The sequence below is a fragment of the Acipenser ruthenus genome, chromosome 20 (genome assembly GCF_902713425.1).
Source record: "Acipenser ruthenus chromosome 20, fAciRut3.2 maternal haplotype, whole genome shotgun sequence".
NCBI classification, from domain to species: domain Eukaryota; kingdom Metazoa; phylum Chordata; class Actinopteri; order Acipenseriformes; family Acipenseridae; genus Acipenser; species Acipenser ruthenus.
In genome coordinates, this window is record NC_081208.1 from 3,866,864 (window position 1) to 3,885,152 (window position 18,289).

The 18,289-nt window shown below is 39.0% G+C and overlaps 2 protein-coding genes across 7 annotated transcripts in view; one reads left to right on the top strand and one right to left on the bottom strand.

Annotated features, from left to right (window-relative positions):
* LOC117425570 (calsyntenin-1-like) overlaps nt 1-3,146 on the top strand; it is a 28,386-nt gene extending 25,240 nt beyond the window's left edge. For all 4 annotated transcript variants that reach the window (XM_034042571.3, XM_058993200.1, XM_058993199.1 and 1 more), the window contains one exon: nt 423-3,146. In XM_034042571.3, coding sequence (XP_033898462.3) covers nt 423-626 — 204 coding nt within the window. In that variant the 3' untranslated portion in view covers nt 627-3,146. The remainder of the gene's footprint in view (nt 1-422) is intronic.
* A 173-nt stretch (nt 3,147-3,319) lies between these two features.
* LOC117425425 (phosphatidylinositol 4,5-bisphosphate 3-kinase catalytic subunit delta isoform-like) overlaps nt 3,320-18,289 on the bottom strand; it is a 51,237-nt gene continuing 36,267 nt past the window's right edge. For all 3 annotated transcript variants that reach the window (XM_058993196.1, XM_058993198.1, XM_058993197.1), the window contains 15 exons: nt 17,333-17,429; nt 16,746-16,876; nt 16,461-16,511; nt 15,617-15,784; nt 13,338-13,459; nt 12,515-12,658; nt 12,234-12,333; nt 11,824-12,002; nt 10,486-10,595; nt 9,871-9,949; nt 9,274-9,441; nt 6,577-6,700; nt 6,095-6,240; nt 5,730-5,862; nt 3,320-5,047 (listed from right to left, as the gene is read on the bottom strand). In XM_058993196.1, the coding sequence (XP_058849179.1) occupies nt 4,913-5,047; nt 5,730-5,862; nt 6,095-6,240; nt 6,577-6,700; nt 9,274-9,441; nt 9,871-9,949; nt 10,486-10,595; nt 11,824-12,002; nt 12,234-12,333; nt 12,515-12,658; nt 13,338-13,459; nt 15,617-15,784; nt 16,461-16,511; nt 16,746-16,876; nt 17,333-17,429 (1,887 nt within the window). In that variant the 3' untranslated portion in view covers nt 3,320-4,912. The remainder of the gene's footprint in view (nt 5,048-5,729; nt 5,863-6,094; nt 6,241-6,576; nt 6,701-9,273; nt 9,442-9,870; nt 9,950-10,485; nt 10,596-11,823; nt 12,003-12,233; nt 12,334-12,514; nt 12,659-13,337; nt 13,460-15,616; nt 15,785-16,460; nt 16,512-16,745; nt 16,877-17,332; nt 17,430-18,289) is intronic.

Consider the following 18,289-nt stretch of genomic DNA (forward strand, 5'->3'; position numbering starts at 1 on the left):
ACTGAAGCCGGCAGTCAAATATGGGTTGTGGCTGTGATCCGTGTGTTCAGAGCTGAATCTCATGCATTTTCCAGTGTTAAAGAGGTGAACTGCATGCCAAACTGGTCTGTCAACTTCGGTCTTGGTCTTATGGCTTAAATATTTGGTCATTGTTACAACTCATTAGTAAAACTAAAGCATTTAATACAGTGATGTAGCTGATTGGTGTTAATGCCACTCTTGTACAGCGTTGGTGCGGTAAACCCCAATTCATTTTTAAATTAAACTTAATGTACAGCGAGATTTTGATCTCTACCACAAACGATTTTCAGATGGCTGCACTAATTCTGTTACCCACAGCGATATGCCTTTTTAAAATGAAAGAATTGCTGAATGTCAGAAATCCTGGCACAATAAACCAATTTTATTAATCACCATTCCAGACCTATGAGGACCAGCACAGCAGTGAGGAGGAGGAGGAGGAGGAGGAAGAGGAAGAGGAGGAGAGCGAGGACGGAGAGGAGGAAGACGACATCACTAGCGCGGAGTCTGAGAGCAGCGAGGAGGAAGAGGGAGAGCAAGAGGACCAACAGAACGTCAACCGACAGCAGCAGCTGGAGTGGGATGACTCCACCCTCACCTACTGAGTCCACAGGAGATCCATGCTTTCCAGGACCACTGTCTATCCACTCCATTGTTCCCAAGGACCCATAGTGTAAAGAAAAAAAAAAATGAATTCTGTGGTGGCTGGCATTGCTGCTTAAGCTTCTAGTGGCCAAGGCTTATTTTGACGTGGCAGATATTCCTAGAACCTTTAGTAGTTAGTTTAGTTGCCATATTAGGAGCATCAGAATTTTTTTTTTTAATGTAGCTGTACAAAATGTTTGCCCTGGCCACCAGATTATTATTTTTTTTTTATGCTATGTAGGGAATCACCTTGCACTTTTCTTCATGTCATCTCAGCTGAATGGTAGGCATGGCACACGAATTTCAGAACATCCTGTTTGCTCACCGAGCAGCTTTGGTCTTTACTGTTTTCTTCTGTGAGATGGAAGGGTTTTTGTTTTAATTTAAAAGAAAGCGAATAAGCTTAGTTTCAGTCTGTTCATTACAGAATTTCTCCTTTTTAGTGCATGAGAAAAGTGGCAAAAGGTTATGTAGAGGAGGGAAAAAAAAAACAAAAAACTTGTAAATATAATTAAATTGTGTAATTAGTCATTGTGGTAGATAAGACTGGGATTAAATATGGGGGTCCAATATGTAAACTGAAGATTTTGTCACAGATGCAGTATGTACTGTAGCATTATGTCACCATGACTATAGCATGCTCCAAAACTGTCAAAGCTCTTCTTTCATGCTTGTATAATGCTTGCATCAGGGGAAAGAAACCCATGAAAAGTGCAGAGGTTTCTATGAAAATGTGTAGTTTTTGTTTTTGGGGGGTGGGAAATATGTGGCTACACTTTATTCAGCACCCGATTGCTTTTTCTCCCCTATTTATTTTTTTTAATTAAGCAGACATGTTATTCTGGGGCATGCGTAAATATAAAATGTTTTATTTTTTAACATGTTATTAAAGCCCATGTTAATTTCAGTAGAGGCTGCATTTTTAAAAAATGTTGCATACTAATTGTTTTTGATCCCAGTCTGTCTGTGAAGCAAGCGCTGTCTTGTTCCTGTAACTTTATAAACTGGCTACATTGTTTTTACGTGAATCTCTACAGCTCGATTCTTGTGCTTATTCAACCTGCTCTGACTAATTGAACCTGGTCACTACATCTTGGAGTATCAGCCTGGCAGTTGCCTCTTTTCCTTTACATAGAAGATGGACAGGCTTGGATGCTGCCAGATATTTAATATGGGGAAAGGGTTTTTGAGATGCTTTTGAAAACAAAGGACCAGTTGTGGATCGAGCTGCATTTCCAATAGTTTATTGTACATTGAACTGTACTGCAGTTGTTTTAAGCTATTTGTTTACATTTGGTAAACTTGTTTTTTGTCCTGGTAATATTAAAGTATACAAATGAAATTGGAACGTTTTGTGGATCAAGTTAGGGATATTTGTTTTTTTTTAAACTTTCTGCCTCCCCATTTCTAAATATTTTTACTGGAACTGGATTATATGTTTGCTGAAATGACTAAACCTCTAGTGCTCAAAGCTAGGTATATGTTTCGAAGAGCAGGAATGCAGTGGAGATGAGGTTGAGGAAATGCATTGTAAATGTAATCAATTACTGGGTAAATAAGTAATGTAAATGTATGTTTATGAATGACAAATTTAACACGATGGGGGCAAAGACGATGGGGAAAACTAGATTGTGTTTCTCTGCTAGTACAGTTTTAGAATTGTGAACCACTTTGCTTTTCTTAGTAACTTACACAAGGAAAGATGATAATAAAAGGTAGGAGGCCTTTTGAAAACCATTGTCATTAAAAATAACAAAATCAGAAGTACGATTTCCCAATGAAAACTGATGACCTCGTGTACAGTAGCAGAGGGCATGGGAATGTTTGAAGTGTATAATGTTAAACAGAGCAAGAAGGTTTGCGTTACTTTAGTAGCTCAGACTGACCTGCTTATTTGCCTGTGTCTCCTCTTAAACTAGGACCTGACCGGAGAGAAATGGCCGTTTCAATTGGGATTGCTTCTGTTGGTGTTGGGAGTGCCTTTTGCCTTTCACAACTCATTAACTGTACCAAAACTCACGCAAGCAGTTTTGTGGTTTGTTTTAGTTTTTGAAATGCTAGATTTTAATCTGGGAAATTTTTTAAATTTAATTTTTAATGTTTATGTTGTAATGAGAAACTGCTAGTTTTTATCAGAAGTGTAACTTTTAATGGTCTGTCTTGTGTCATGTTGATGTGTACAAGAATGAAGTCTTTTCCATTTACTTTTTAGATATTGTATTTAGACTAAAATGATCATGTTTTGAAAAGCTAATGCTGAAAGGATGTAAACTTGTTAATGCTGTATGTAGCCAATGTGGGTATAAACTTACAGATCTGTATATGGTGATAGGTCACTTTTGAACAGTCTCTTAAGCTCCAATAAATTTCCAGTTGTAAATCCTATGTTATGTAGGTGTCTTGCCTACTTCAGTATCCGGGGCAATATGAAACATACGTGTTCTAGTACCTGACCAGAATAAATGTTTGTATGACCAACACGCAGCCTTTGCAAACGCTTATTTTAACAAATTGCTTGTTTTTAAAGCATGTATATATATATATACTTTATATATATAGAAAAAAACCTGAAAGGCAAGACTGGTTGTTTTTAATGATCAACAGTTACAGCCATTTGCCTTTGTACAAGCTTGAGTTGCCTTTTTTTTATAGCAAGACAGATGCAAATGCATTGTGCAGGACCTCTGCGATCAGGCATTGAATCGGCAGCATGCCCTGTACACAAGTCAAAGTTGGAAACAGTCGGCAGACCCTTGTTTCATTATTATCTGCTTTAATGAAGCCTCCTAAGGAGGGAGTGCCTACGTTTTTGTAAATCCTCAGCTGATAATTCCACTGCTGGTATATCTCAAACCATTTTCAGTGTTGTGGAAACTAAAGGGGAACAATCTAAATATATTGAATACAGAGCAAGAACTAGATTTTTTTTTTTTTTTTTTAATATTACACACACATACAAACAATGCAATAATTAAAGATTATTAATTGCATTTGTTGTTATCAGGAGTTCAAATCAAACAAGCTTCTTCAATGAAGGCTGGGTCTAGTGCAATGGGGAATGTTCATCTCGAGTCCATTACCCAGCCCTTTTTAAATGGCTTTCGTAACCTGGTATAAACAAAGGCACGTACTTCATTTACAAGAGTGAAGGTCCACGTGTTGAACGGCTGCCTTCGATAAGGCTATTCGAACAGTACATATCTTGCCATGTTTCTATTCAAGTCTTGGTGATGAATATACAGTAACTGGTATTGCACTTGTACATAGGCGATTGCAATGGCTACACCATTTGGCTCAAATAACTAAAACATTTAAAGTGTTCATCCTTTGTAGCCAAGGTCTCTTCACCATGTTCGCTCTAGCAATAGAATATTACAAGATTGAAACACAATGTGAATGAGCAAGTGGAATAGGTAAACAGTGAACAAAAGATGCCAATTTAAATGCAACTAAGGAAGGGAAAACAAAACTATTTTACAGTTCCTGCTATAACTTTAAATGGTTAACTAAGTTCTAGCACAGGATCACATTAATAAGAAGCATTTCTTACAGCATACATATATTTGTTGCATAAACTTACAAATAAATAGCAAATCTTCCAAAAATTAATTTAGGCACATTGAATAATGAATTTGGTAAAACCTATCAAAGTAATTAAGTGCTAGAAGTATGAGGTTTTTTTTTTGTTTTTTTTTTTTTTTCGGTGTAGCAATTGCAAAAATGAAAATAGATTACTAAAAACAAAGTGCACTGCCTTAAAAGAACTCTGCCTACTCAAGGCAGCATTTTAAACTTCACATTACAAACCAATATCCATTTAAACTGGCTTCATCCTTCATGGATGCAAACAATATTAACACAATACGTGTTTTAAAATGTTACGCTTTACAGTACGAGGCTAATACTCCCATGATATTCTGACGTACCGCTTTGTTTCAAAAAGACTATTTCACATACTCCTCCTTCACTGTGACTGCTAAGAAATAACATACAAAACATACACATTAAATACACATCCTTACAAAATATATATATATATATATATATATATATATATATATATATATATATATATATATATATTGCATGTTCTTCTGAAGTTGTGTTTTGCTGTTTTTAGTGGTGAAAAGCAGTGATTTTCTACATCGTTTCTCAATAACTCTTCAGCTGCACATGAGAGCTGAATTCCTTGAGTGAAAGAAAAATGGCAGGATTTGTGTTTTCCAAGAATGGTTCATTTTCTGGTTTATCTGTTATCTTTGGCTACATTATGAGCCATCCAGTTCACTTTGGTTTTCCAGCTTTCCCGGAGTGCTTCATCAAATTTCTCTTTGAAATGTTTAAGGGCTTCTTCTTCAGTCTTCCCCAAGGCTAAAGAATCCTAGAGAGGAGAGAAAATAGAAGGTAAGGGGTGAATTAGAAATCGGATACTAAGAATCTGCATCACTCAGGGATGTGTCTGTACAGTCTCTCGCCGATTGAAGTGTAATTCACATAATTACCCAGTAAAGGTTAATGTTACTTTGCCTTAAAGAAAAATGTAAAATAGCACAGACAAGCAGCATATAATGCACCACACCCACAATTACTGGTAACAGACGGTATATTTTGCAAAAGATTATTATTATTATTAAAACATCCAAAAACTTTACATGTCCAAATAGACTCTTTAGGGCTCCTGCAGTAAAGTCACCACCAGGGGGAGCAATGTATTGCAGAATATTCACTTTGTGCCCACAGGGCCAGCACAGGCACATCTCAATAGTGCAGCACTAATACAAAGACAGATCAGCAGAATGGGACTGATCCACCACTGCAAGCCCCAACCTCCAAACATCAACTCTGTATGATGTCATCATGCCTATGCAATCCATTCCTGTCATTTATTGAGTCTCCTGTTAACCCTGTATAAGCTTCGTGTAAGAATGCAATTTTTACATGGTTTTAACCCATGACCTGTTGGAAGAATTCAAGCTCTGGTTTACATGGGAGCCCGTCGAGATCTAATACTGTATTCGCTGGTCAGATAAAAGGTGCTCCACACAGCAATTACATGTCCTTACCTTGAGGTACTGGATATCCTTGGAGCAGCTGAGCTCTGGCAGACCAGCGGCCCTCGTCAACGCAAACAGGTTGACAAACAGAGTCCCGTTCCTGCAGAGAATCTTATAGGCCTCTTCACAGTAATCCCGGAACCTAATAGGAGCAAGCAGCACGTGATTAGCATGCAAATACAATACTGTATGAGCTGCAGTCATGCGTTCCATAACCTCTATTAAAACAGGAGCTATTTAAATACATAGTTCATATATACACAGGTGCTGTTAAATACCACTGTACACTGTAACTGCTCTTAAATCTGTTCTCTTATTTGAGATAAGAGAAACCTTGTTTTTAGTGCAGGGCAAATTGCAAACTATGATTTTACCTCTCGAATTTCTCGCTGTTGTTGGTTCTCCCTTGCTGTATGACATGAACGAAGTCGTACGTCAAAATGAACGGCACCCGCTCCCTGTTGATGCCAAACTTGCTCTTGAAGTTCCCAAGAAAGTGGCCGAAGTCAATGTGGAACAGCTGAGAAAAAAAAAAAAACAACTGTAATTGCACCATCAGCATACACCCCTGTATAAATAGTCTGGTTCACCGAGTCACACACACCCACGCCCCTGTTACATTAGCACTATTAAACATTCCAAAACGGCATTTATAGTGGCACCATTAAAGAGTGACTTGACTAAAGCTGTTAACTATCAGGATGAAAATTGTATCTCCCATCAGAAAAGGGTATCAGATGAACGAGGGCTCACATTTAAGTTATACTGCCCTCTTGTGGCGTAATAACCACACTACATTTATTTGAGAACTCGCTCATTAAACAAAGTATTAATCCAATAATTATACAAATGATACCTGTCCGTTTTCCCTGATCATTATATTGTCACTGTGGCGATCTCCTATTCCCAGAACGTAAGTAGCTACACAGTAACCAGCGCAGGAGAGAGTGAATTCCTCAACTGCCTGATCCAGTGCGTCCCTGTACAACAGAAAACACAGGCAACGGGTTCAAAGAACAGCATTCCATCCACCTGACTTACCCTTGCTTCTGCAGCTACTGGTGCAGTAACTGCTTTATGCAATTCCAAATGGAACTTGGATCAATTACATACACACAGTTACAGCTGTGTTACTGAACTACTGTGCGAGTAAATACAGTGTCACTACAGACTGCGCCAAGTAAACCAAATGAGGATTGCATTGTTACAGGGGAACAAGCGGTGGGCAACAAAAACAATTTGCTTTGGCACTTCCCAGCAGAGCCAAAATCTAGGTCATTACAAATTGCTGATGTGCTCTTCTGACATAAAAAACACAAAAGCAACTTCACTTGTCAGCTGAAGGTTTTACTCCCTGAGTCCAAGCCCTCTCTGCTCTGCCCAACAGCATGCAGTAAGTATGAAGGTTCATCTGGACTGGAGCTGCCCTTCATCTAGTATTGTAAAACTTAGAACAGAAATAAACTGCTCCGGATGCATTTTTATATGTAATAGTTCTACACCGCTCTCTTAAGGGACACAGAACATCATGCTGGGCTCCAATCTGAAAAGGTTTAAGTGTTTTGTGCATCAGTGATTGATCCAGTTTAATTATCATTTTTACACTTATATTATGAGCCTTATTTGTAATAAAGCATGGCACTGTGCTACACTTATTGCCCTGGGGTCCTTGTTCATTTTAGGCTATGCATGGAAAATATGTTCCCTGTATCGAGTATGAAAGATCTGCATTTAACTCTGTAATGCCCACGCATTTCTGAAATGCAACTAGATTCCGTTTCTTGTACGAAACACAATTGTTTTTTCCTGCCTGACAACACATAATGCACTGCTTATGAACAGTTGTGTCTTGTGAGGCTGGATTTAAAATAATGATATATATGGGTGGCTAAGCGCTGTACAGAAATGGGCATTACAAGGTTGATATCCTATCCTTTTATCTTTCTGTTTTTAGATTTAATTGCTTTTGGCTTAGCTATTCAAAAAAACGTACGCAATACTTGAAATTGCACTGCATCACCTTGCATTCTGAACCATATTTTACCAGCAATGGAGATCTTCATGTTTACCTTATAATATTGAAATGGGTTTTATTTTGAAAATTTGGTGGGTAAAAATAAACCAAATCTGGCTTTTCTTCTCACACCCTATAACAAGGGAGTCCAAAATGGACCCTTCCACTCCTGGTCTTTGTCCCAACCCTGTTCTAAGTTATTTAATTGAACCAATACAACCTCCATCCAGACATTGTATCATTTTACCTGTTAAACCTGGAGTGGAATAGCCCTCCAGGACCGTGATTGGACCCCCCTGCCCTATAACATGATCATCATCTGTTATTCATGAATTAGCACATCTGCCCCCCACTCACAATGGTCTATTGACTTTATCAGTTTGTCACCCTTGCTTTATCCACAGATAGCCATTCCATACATTTCTGCTTAAAAACTCCAACATTAAACTAACAAAGAGGCACTGTGCCGTTGAAATGTGACATTTCATTTCTTGTTGCAGTGAAATTCGAGTTCTCTGCGTAATCTCAGAGCATCATCTGATTTCCCCCCAGGATCCACCGTGTCTCCGCTGCACAGCAGACACTGTGAGCGAGACAGAAATGCCAGCCAGCTGCTCATGTTTAATATCATGTTTACAGATTTATTTAAGAAAGGTCAGCAGGCAGCAGCTTCTCCAAATTAAGACATTATTTCTGCGCTGTCCCTTGCCAACATTTTATTAACCCAATTCAGGCAAACCCAGCGTAACTGTTCTCATTTCTTAAACTGATTTCGAACACACACACGCGCACACACACACACAGAGACAGTGCTTAAAACAGAGTTATAAATACTACTTCATGGTAAACCCAACTTGTCCAATTCAGACCAGTTAGAGTGTCAGCAGGCTATTTTGAACTGCTGCTGTGGAGTAAAAAGCAGTTCAAATTGGCTTAATGCTTTCCAACCGCCCATGGTATAACAGACCTTCAGATGTCTGTCTGGATTATCTCAGCTAATTCTCCTTAATCATGATAGCAAATAAAGACCAGTGTTAAACAGGATGTACAATTCTACCATTAAACAGCGGTGTGGTCCTAAATCTGAAGTTACCGCAACGCCACTAAAATATAGATTTCCTTAAACAAGAATTATTCCACAAATTCACATTCTATTTGTATACTAATAGGTAACGCATTTAACTCATTTCTACAAATATTTCCAGTGTCCGAATGCTTTACTTTATTTGCCTCCCTCTGTGCCAGTGGCTTTGTTTGTTTTTGTGTCCACAGTCGTAACAGACGCACTGCTGCTGTCGCCTTCGTCAGCATTTCTAGCTTTCTTAAAGAAGTAGCCTTCGTAAAAGAAGAAGTTCCTAATGCTCTTTTCACTGCATCAAGAGGACTACTGACTGAATCAGACAGCTACGTGGGAATGAGAGTCATGTGACCTAGCTTGTCTATTACACACGTTCCAGCTCGACTACACCACTGCTGCCTATAGAAGAGTCCAGAATCCGGAATCCTGCCTCGTGATGCAAGGCAGGCCAATCTACTCACCCAGGGTTTTTGGTTTTCAGCCAGTTTAACAGGGCGTCCTTGTTGAAAGCGGCAGTGGCTGCCATGTTGCTCTTGTTCAGCTGGATGTTGGCGATGGTGTCTGAATTACTGACCACCTCAATCAGCCCCGTCTTGTTACCAGTGGAAAGGCATCCATAAGGAATCATTCTATATTAGATAAATATACAGAAAAGTAACTTATTCCTGCTTTAACATCCATCCCAATGCATGGCTTACAGCACCCACTCCTGATAGACCAAAGAGATGAGAAGCTGCAAGCGATGAGAGTTCAAGAGCAGAGTCAGTACCCTGGAGCTGAAGGTCATTGGTGGCTGTTTTTTGTAACGAATGCCCAAGGAAGGTTAACTGGTATTCAAGGTTCTGAAGGTACAGCTAAACCAATCACAGGTCAGAACCATTCACCATGAAACCCTATAGAATGAGTAAGCAGGAATGTCAGTACCAAGGCTCAACATGATTGGACGTCTGCTCTTTTAAGATATAGCTACGGACACCTCCACAATATTGGGACGTAAGCTTTCAAGAATCCTGTCCTTGGCTGCGTTTTCTATCTCTTAAAACTCAAGAAGCTCCCACCTTAAATCCAGTCCTTCTTGTTTCCATAGGACGTCCATTAACTGGATCATTTGTAGAGTCAACATATCTTGACGGAGATCTAAAATAAATCAAAACATAAGAAGTTAGTGAAAGCAACCGTTTACATTGCAGTGTGTCTCCAGGAACCGCTTCTTAGAACAGAAAGAAAACATCACTAATGATTTCTCAATGCTGTCCTAGGCATGAGTCTGCATTCATGTTTCCTGAATGCTTTAGAAAGCAGTACCGAAGATGGCTTCTGCTAACTGGTGATGACTGAGATTTGTAGTCGTGTGGCGTTTGTGCTGCGTTTAATACTTGAAACTTCAATTTTATCCCTGCCGTTAAAGCTGTTACAATCTTTACTTAACTGGAGATGGCGTGCACTTGCAATGATATTATCATTTGGGCTAATGCATAGGCTGCATTAATAATGTATCCAGTACGTTATTATGACAAGTTACAATCAATTAAGCGCAGCGTCTCAATGAGATATTACCCACCTGTCTGCTGCATAATATCTCATACTGTGCATCAAATATGTATCAGAAGATGACCTACAATAACGTCTCAGCTGATTTAGCTTCAAAAGCCACGCTCGATGAGAGCTCTTACCATCGCCGTTCTTGAAAATTATTCCCAGCGGTTCCCCTTGCACTTTTTCGTTAGTGTAGACAAGCCAAAGGGGCTTCATCTTGGAATCCATAAACTTGCACTTCTCCGCACTGGTAGACAAAGAGAATACATTTTTATTACTGGTTGACCAGACAATCCAGGAATTTAATCATTTTATTACCAGTGGTATCTCCCCTACAAACTCCTCGCCATGAGTTTTATTTTGTAAATCTAAAGGCAACTTTATCAACGACGAATATAAAATGATTTCGCGTTTTCTCTCAGCATTCGCCACGCTTTTGATCAAAACAGGGATGGGGTTCATTAATACAGCTTCCTAAAACAGATTGCCTGGATATTGAAGGAAACCGGCCAACATAAATCAGTAATTAAACAATCACCCTTTTCTAACACAGCTCTTCCAAAACATTCAATACAAAAAAGAAATCTATGCAGTCTGTAAAAACAGGATCAGCTGACTCCATTCAAAAAGGTATCACAAAGAGAGACTCTGTTGTGCAGGACGTCCCAGTTCATAATTTCTGTGCTATCGATTTCATCACTATAATATTCAAGCACACACACAATCTGTGCTACGGAAAACAGTGGCTATATGCCCAGTGTCCAGTGTCTGTTTCTACAGTGACTGAACATTTCAATAGATTTAACTGACTAATGCAGGTAGGCCATTAAGCTATCATTATGAACATTAGAAGATATGATAAGAAGCTGAACATGTGTGTTGGGCATTGCTTTTGTTATTGGGACCAGGGTACTTTGGGCTTGATGTGGTCGCTGCAATACAACAACAGACAATACAATTAAGTGGCCCTGTGTTTATTTTTAATTTGTCAGAATACAGTTAATACTTACAGAGACTAGGGTGTGTGAACTATGCATGAGCTGCAGAGTCACTTACAACTACGTCTCACCCGAAAGACAAGGAGGTTAAGTGACTTGCTCAGGGTCATACAGTGAGTGAGCCGGGATTTGAACCGGGGACCTCCTGGTTACATGCCCTTTTCTTTAACCACTGGTTCACACAGCCTCCTTCTGTGAACTTTCACTAGATGGCAGCACAGAAGGTGAATTTGCCAAGAAGTAAACATGTCGTTGACCAACATTACCTATCAGATCAACTCCCTGTAATTCTGTTTTCAAATCAATGAGGATCAGAGAGTTATGCCATTATAACTTACGTCCGGTGAGTCAAGGGTGGGGAAACCGAAACCGGAGAAGGAACGTATGAAAGGAAAGGGGAAACACATAGGAAGCAGTGAGGCTGTGCTGTAGGTACCACGCAGTGGCTAATGACATGCCAGCACTAAGACTGCGTACCAGATATCTGCGAGGATGAAGTTTGGGTTGAGAGGAGACACCACGTCAGTCAGAGCTTCCATGTAGGTGTCCTGCTTCATGTACAAGCGCATCACGTCCCTCGTATGGATGTGTGTCGTTTTCAGCGAGCTGGATTTCACAAAGTCATTCAAAGACTTCATTTTGTTAAGAGCTTCGTTCTTAAAGGAAGAAAAGAGACACAAACAGTACTCAGTAAATAAATAAATATAAATAAATATATATATATATATATATATATATATATATATATATATATATATATATATATATATATATATATATATATATATATATATATATTATATACATACCTAGTGTATAAAACTCATCTGAGCTGATATCTAAAGACATCGGGTATTGTTTTTGAAGAACAGCCGCTGTCTTCTTACCTGCTTTATCAACAATTTCATATGATGAGAACTGCTGCGGCAATATGCTTCCAAAATGAGACCGAACCGCAAAGACACAGACGGGACGTGCATTTCTGACCTGAAAGGGAACGGCAATAAGTGACAATGCAACAGCTAGAGAGGCAACCCATTCTCTGTACACGAATGGAATTCCAGCAGAAGGGGGGACATTGCAGAATGCTTGCTGGCTGTCCTGTGTTTTACAGTACGTTTGATCCGTTACCACCCCAAATGCAAAAACAACAAAGCTGGTTCCTTACCTGAGATGCCAAAACAAGAAGTGTCCGATTTTCCTATTGGCCAGAGCTCTTTCCAGTAGAAACCTGGTGAGATCACAATCTAGATAGGATTCGTATTTCAGTACCTGCACCAGCTGCAGCAAATACTGCAGCAGCTCATCGTCTCTGCAGAGAGGAAGAGAGAAAGCAATGAGGAGAAGAACATAACAAAAAGGGGGGCTTCTGTACAGTAAACCCCACACAGCCCTCTGGTGGCAAAGCCATTCTCTTGAATGAAAAGTACAGGTTAGCCTCAAACACTGACTGAGATGACAATCCAGATTAGAAACGACCACAACCGGTTTAAAGTTTTGAGATGAGATCATTTCCAGTGTTTTGATTGGGAAGCACTGTACACACAGTCAGTGCACAGTGTCAGTACTGATTATACTTTGCTTAATTAGACCTTTTTAACTGTTTATAGCTCAAGTTAGCTATAACATTTTATAAGTAACTTGAACTCTGCAGCTTGTAAAAGCTGAAAACAATTAAAAAGGTCTAATTTAGCAAATGATCAGTTCAATGAAGGGTCTAGTTAAGTAATTGAGAGCTCAGTTGGAATGAAAACCAGCAGACACAGGGGGTCCTCAGGACCGGGTTTGTGAATCACTGCTCTGAAGGATTCCAGCTGTGTCTTTTCCATGCATGGCATGTATTTAACACATATGATTCCAGAAGGAATCATACATTTTAAAGCACATCGCAACTGTGTCAAACACACTCTCTCAAGTCTGCTGGAAGATTTTTCTTGGAACAAACTTTCAAATGAATTTAAGCATTGTGAGCGAGTGAAGAGCCACCTTACCTTAGCTTTTTTAAACACCTGACAGTGAAGGACCTGACATTGCGGTCAGGAAAGCTGTAGTCTAATAGCTCCAGTGCATGCCAGGGAGAAAGATCGGGCCAATCTTGCAAAAGGCAGGTCATCTGTGACAAACAGGCGACACAACAGCATACAGATCATTGTCAAGAATAAAAACTAGGTTGAATAAAAATAAAAAGAGAAAATACTCCATAGCTTTGAAACCTCTTTAAAATAAATAATGAGGTGACATAATTACGCTGATAAAGGCATTTGCCAAAATGTACCCTTGCAATAAAAAAACAGCATATTTAATACATTTAAACTCATATCAAAGCAATATATTTAAAATCATATCAGTTCTACACTACAATATGGATTTGCACAGCTGCATATAGTTTATCTTCTAAATCTATTGAGTTTGATTATTTGCCAGCTAACGGTTAATAGCAAAGATCTGGGTTCAAACAAGCAAGGTCCAAGCCAGGCTTCCTAAAGTGCGTCAGCAACCACGCTACTAAATGAAACGACGTGATGAAATGAATTACCAGCAAACAAACACATTCCAGAGCTGCCTTTAGTTACATCAGTCTCCCTGATCAGACTCCGCCCTCCTCTGAATAAGGCTTCCGAGAGTAACGCTGAGCTTTCTGGGAAGCAGCAGCGTTAGTCAGGGGGGGCTGGTTGTCCTGCTGCATTCTCTTTTAGAACAGTCAGTGCAGAAACATAACTAGAAATTCCACTACATCATTCATATCCACATATCCAAAAAGCATCCACTGTGCTACCCAGGAACCCATAAAGGCATTGCAGATCCACTCTGATTAAAAAAGCAATGGCATTTGTAGGATGGGACGTTTCAGACTGCCAGAGCTAACAAAACAAACAGCTCTCTGTATTTTAACAACACAGACATAAGATTATCTTTTTTTTTTTTTTTTTTTTTTTTGTCTTCAAAACAGGAAAAGGCAAATATGATGATGTACAGGTAAAAGTTCATCAGCTGCTTGCAAAGCAGATAGTTTGCTCAAGTACAGGACGCAGAGCATATATTTCAATGTGTTTTTTCAGTACAATCTCCAAGTTATACATGTCTTTCCTAAACGTCACACAGAATATGCTATTGATTAACACCGTTAAAGGCAGTTGTATTATCTACCTGGGCAGTTTAGAACACCTGCTCACAGCTCAAGTGAATCAGAAATGTACATAGGAACCCATTATGTAGGTCGCTTGAATACAGACAGAACTTTGCCCCCCTGAAGAGAGAAACTTTTTGTAACCAAGGGCTGGCAGCAAGGGCGATAATGTGGTTTTCAAATGCACGTATTTCAAAGAAATGCTCTGTAAACAACTGGGATATATATATATATATATATATATATATATATATATATATATATATATATATATATATATATATATATATTTTTTTTTTCCTTGTTAATTAGGAAGGTGGCATGTTGTGTGCTGTGGACTATCCCTCCCCCCAAACAGTTTTGTACTGCCATAAAGGATACAGAGTTTGATAGGCTCTCAAAAGGTCTTCAGTACTGTATTAGTTGCTAACAGTTTACCAATTGTGTTCAACCAGACTTTGAGACTCATCTGAATGAGGCAACCACCTTACCTTACACAGACACTGTGCAAGTATCTGAAACGTCCCCATGTTGAATTTAGCTTTGCGTTTCAATACAGGGTATTTTTAATGTATGTTATCTACCTATCTATCTATTATCTATTTATTTATTTATGGTGAAAAGGGAGGATGGATTTTTTCATGCAGTTTTTTATCAGAGTCCTGCCCTACTGTCAGCAAGACAGCTCTGTTTTATAATAGACTGGGTGCCACATTGTTAAAAAGGAAATGACACAATTTCTAAGAATCTATGCTATTGAAGATTGATGCCCGGACACATTTTAAATTTAGCCCATAGTAACACATCAGAGGTGATTTTCTGTGTAGGGCTAATGAAATGAACCAAGCACACCTGGCATCTCAAACCTTCAGCTCTTCAATGCCACTCAAACATTGCTGTTGCTGCAGCAATCTGGTTATGAGGATGTCTTTGTTGTTACATGAATGACATCATTTTTGTTTTATATGGCTTTTTTGTAGCTTATCGTTGGGCATGCAGGATTCTGTATGTGTGTGTCTGTGTGGTTTCGATCAAACAAACAATGGCTGCAAAGACTATTGCATTAGTAGTTGTGGCTTCCTGCTGTACCAGGTCTGAAGGACTGCTCTCGAACTGAAATGCAATCCCTGGAAGATACTGTACCTGTGCCACATCCTCGTGCCTGTTCCATTTCGTGATCAGTAAGAGCTTGGCTAAATTCTCAGGGTGCAGGTCCCGGACCTCATAGCGCAGCTTCCACAGAATTTCTTTGTCGTCTTCAAAGATCTCTGTATAGTTTTTATTTTCTACAATTTCTCTCAGTTTTCGTTGCTGTGGAAAATCAGAGCAAAAAGAAATCAAAATGTCAAAGTTGTTTTTAATGTGAAGCTAATATAGTAATTGATGAATAATTTTAGATATCTTATTAAAGGAATAATGTCGCAGTAATAACGCGTCTATAATAGTGTTATACAAGCTGGTATAAACAATATTAGACTGCTATTAATAATAAGATATTATTATATAAGATATTTATTAATAAGCGTCAACACCTTTGAAAGACAGACGTTACAGGTCCTTAAGCTAAAGTTCGACTGAACTTTATCTAAACAGCAACGGAGATAAAATAAACAAATTCACAAACTTTCGCCCACATTCGTGAGGAGAAAGCAAAGAAGAAAAGATAAGCAGTTTACACATGAATGTTTAAAGATCGTCTACAACACAGATAAAAACAAAAGCACCCTATGTATTTATCTGTTATATCTTGTCCTGCCTGGTATTTCCAAGAATGATGCATTGCACAGCACCCACTTCATCAAGGGTGTTAAAAAAGACGTGACATGAAATTATTTTTACATATCCACTCGCAGAAGAGGTTTACTTAGAAATGCGACTGCGTTTAAAAATAATGTGAGAACTCAAGCTCTAGGGCCCTCTGACCAGGGGTTCGAATTCTTTGTTAAGCACACTCTGCATGCTCTGCTCTGTGTAGCGCAGCACTGACCTCCTCGTCCGTTGATCTCACATGCTTCCCATTCCTGCCCAGTTCAAAAATCTAGAAGACAGTGAAACAGGACAAATAAAACTGAAAGCATATTATTATTCTTGTTATTCTCAAAAGTTATGATCTACATTGATACTTAATGCATGTCCAAATGTATTTTCTATTCCACCCGTTCACAAGTATGATAGTAACCGATTAGGAAATACGCCTACAGTATACATTTGTTATCAACAGCGAGACTCATGCTATCAATATTAATAAAAACATTACGTTAGACATACATACCTTATCAGAGGAGGGGTAGTAAATGGGGTGCGGTCTGACGTTGGCAAAGCGTATCGTGAGAGACGCAGTGCTGTCTGTGTTGGGATTGCTCTCTACAGTACCCATAGGGTTCAGAAGATCACCTTTATCATCTGCCAACGAAACAGGGTACCGTCAGAAGAAGCTGAAATTATCACTTCAGTTTAAGGGTCCAATATAAAACCTCTAAAGATGAGGACAAGGAATTACTGTATGATAACTGCCTGCTCATTGCTACACCCTTTTTTATTACTAATAAATGTCTACAACATCCTTCATAGGTAGGAAGCACTATTTTACACAGCTAGTTATAAATGCAAGGAATAGCCTACCAGGTGATGTAGTAGGAACTGGGAACACTTAAAATAAAAAACCTAGACTCTGTGCTTTTAAATTAAATCCCCCTAGTAGAGGTGGGTGGTGTGCTAACAAGGGACGAGTCTTGATTAAACTTCTCTTATGTTCTTCTAACACTTTTCTCCCCAGAGAATCGTTTTGGACAGGAGCACACCTTTTGAAATCCCCACAGTCCATGCTGTGTTGAATTGCTACTTAGTGCTATCCTGTACCTGGGACAGATGGCCAGGTATACAAGGAGACATCTCCAGTCTTCAGCTGGTCCTTATAGTCAAACACCATGGTGTTCACCCAGGCAAGGGGGCAATCCTGCAGGCACAACATTCTACAATTAGAACTCATAAGACATCCTGAGAAATCCCCTAGTGTGTTAAAAACAAGACCAACCCTAACTATAAAAGGATATGTGCAAATCAGCTACTCCTGTACTGTATGTACAACTAGTAATGATAAAAAAGCTAGTTTCAAAAAGCTCTGTATTCCTAAGAATGGACCTTATTCAGAATAGTGTGGATTTTAGCAATGAGCTACATGTAGAAAACCGTACTAGATTATCCTGGCAGGGTATAAAGGGATCAAAAGCTGCTCTATACATCACTCTGAAAGTCAAAACAGAAAATTGCTGAAATGAACCCATTGATCCCTCACATGCTCTATGCATGAGATATTCATGCAACCTCTGATATTGCACTTGAATTGGGTCAGCTTTGTGTATTATGTATCAATGTAAAAGTTCTGTTAATGTTGCCCTGAGTGTTATATATTAACAGAGCTAAAACACCAACAACAATAAGCAAACACGACTTGCACTTTGAGATTAACTTCTCAATTTTTGGACGAGCGTTTCCCCTAGGCTTGTGGGACGTTCAGAATTTGAGAAGTAGAGCCAGTTAAAATGTAGAAGTGAATAACGTGTGTACACCTTCCTTCTCCTTTTCATCACTGATAAACAAACCAGAATTATTCACAGTGCCAACCAATCCTGCACCATGTCTCAGTAAGAATGCTTTGTCTACTTTTGACATTGATTTTATAATGATATGTCTTGCCGTCTTCCCCTGCCAGGACACCTTTTAAATGAGATTTATATCTGAAGGTTTCTGTTTAAATAAATAGATTTGGTACAGCAAACACGCTGTCACTCTCTCTCTCTCTGATCAACAACCACA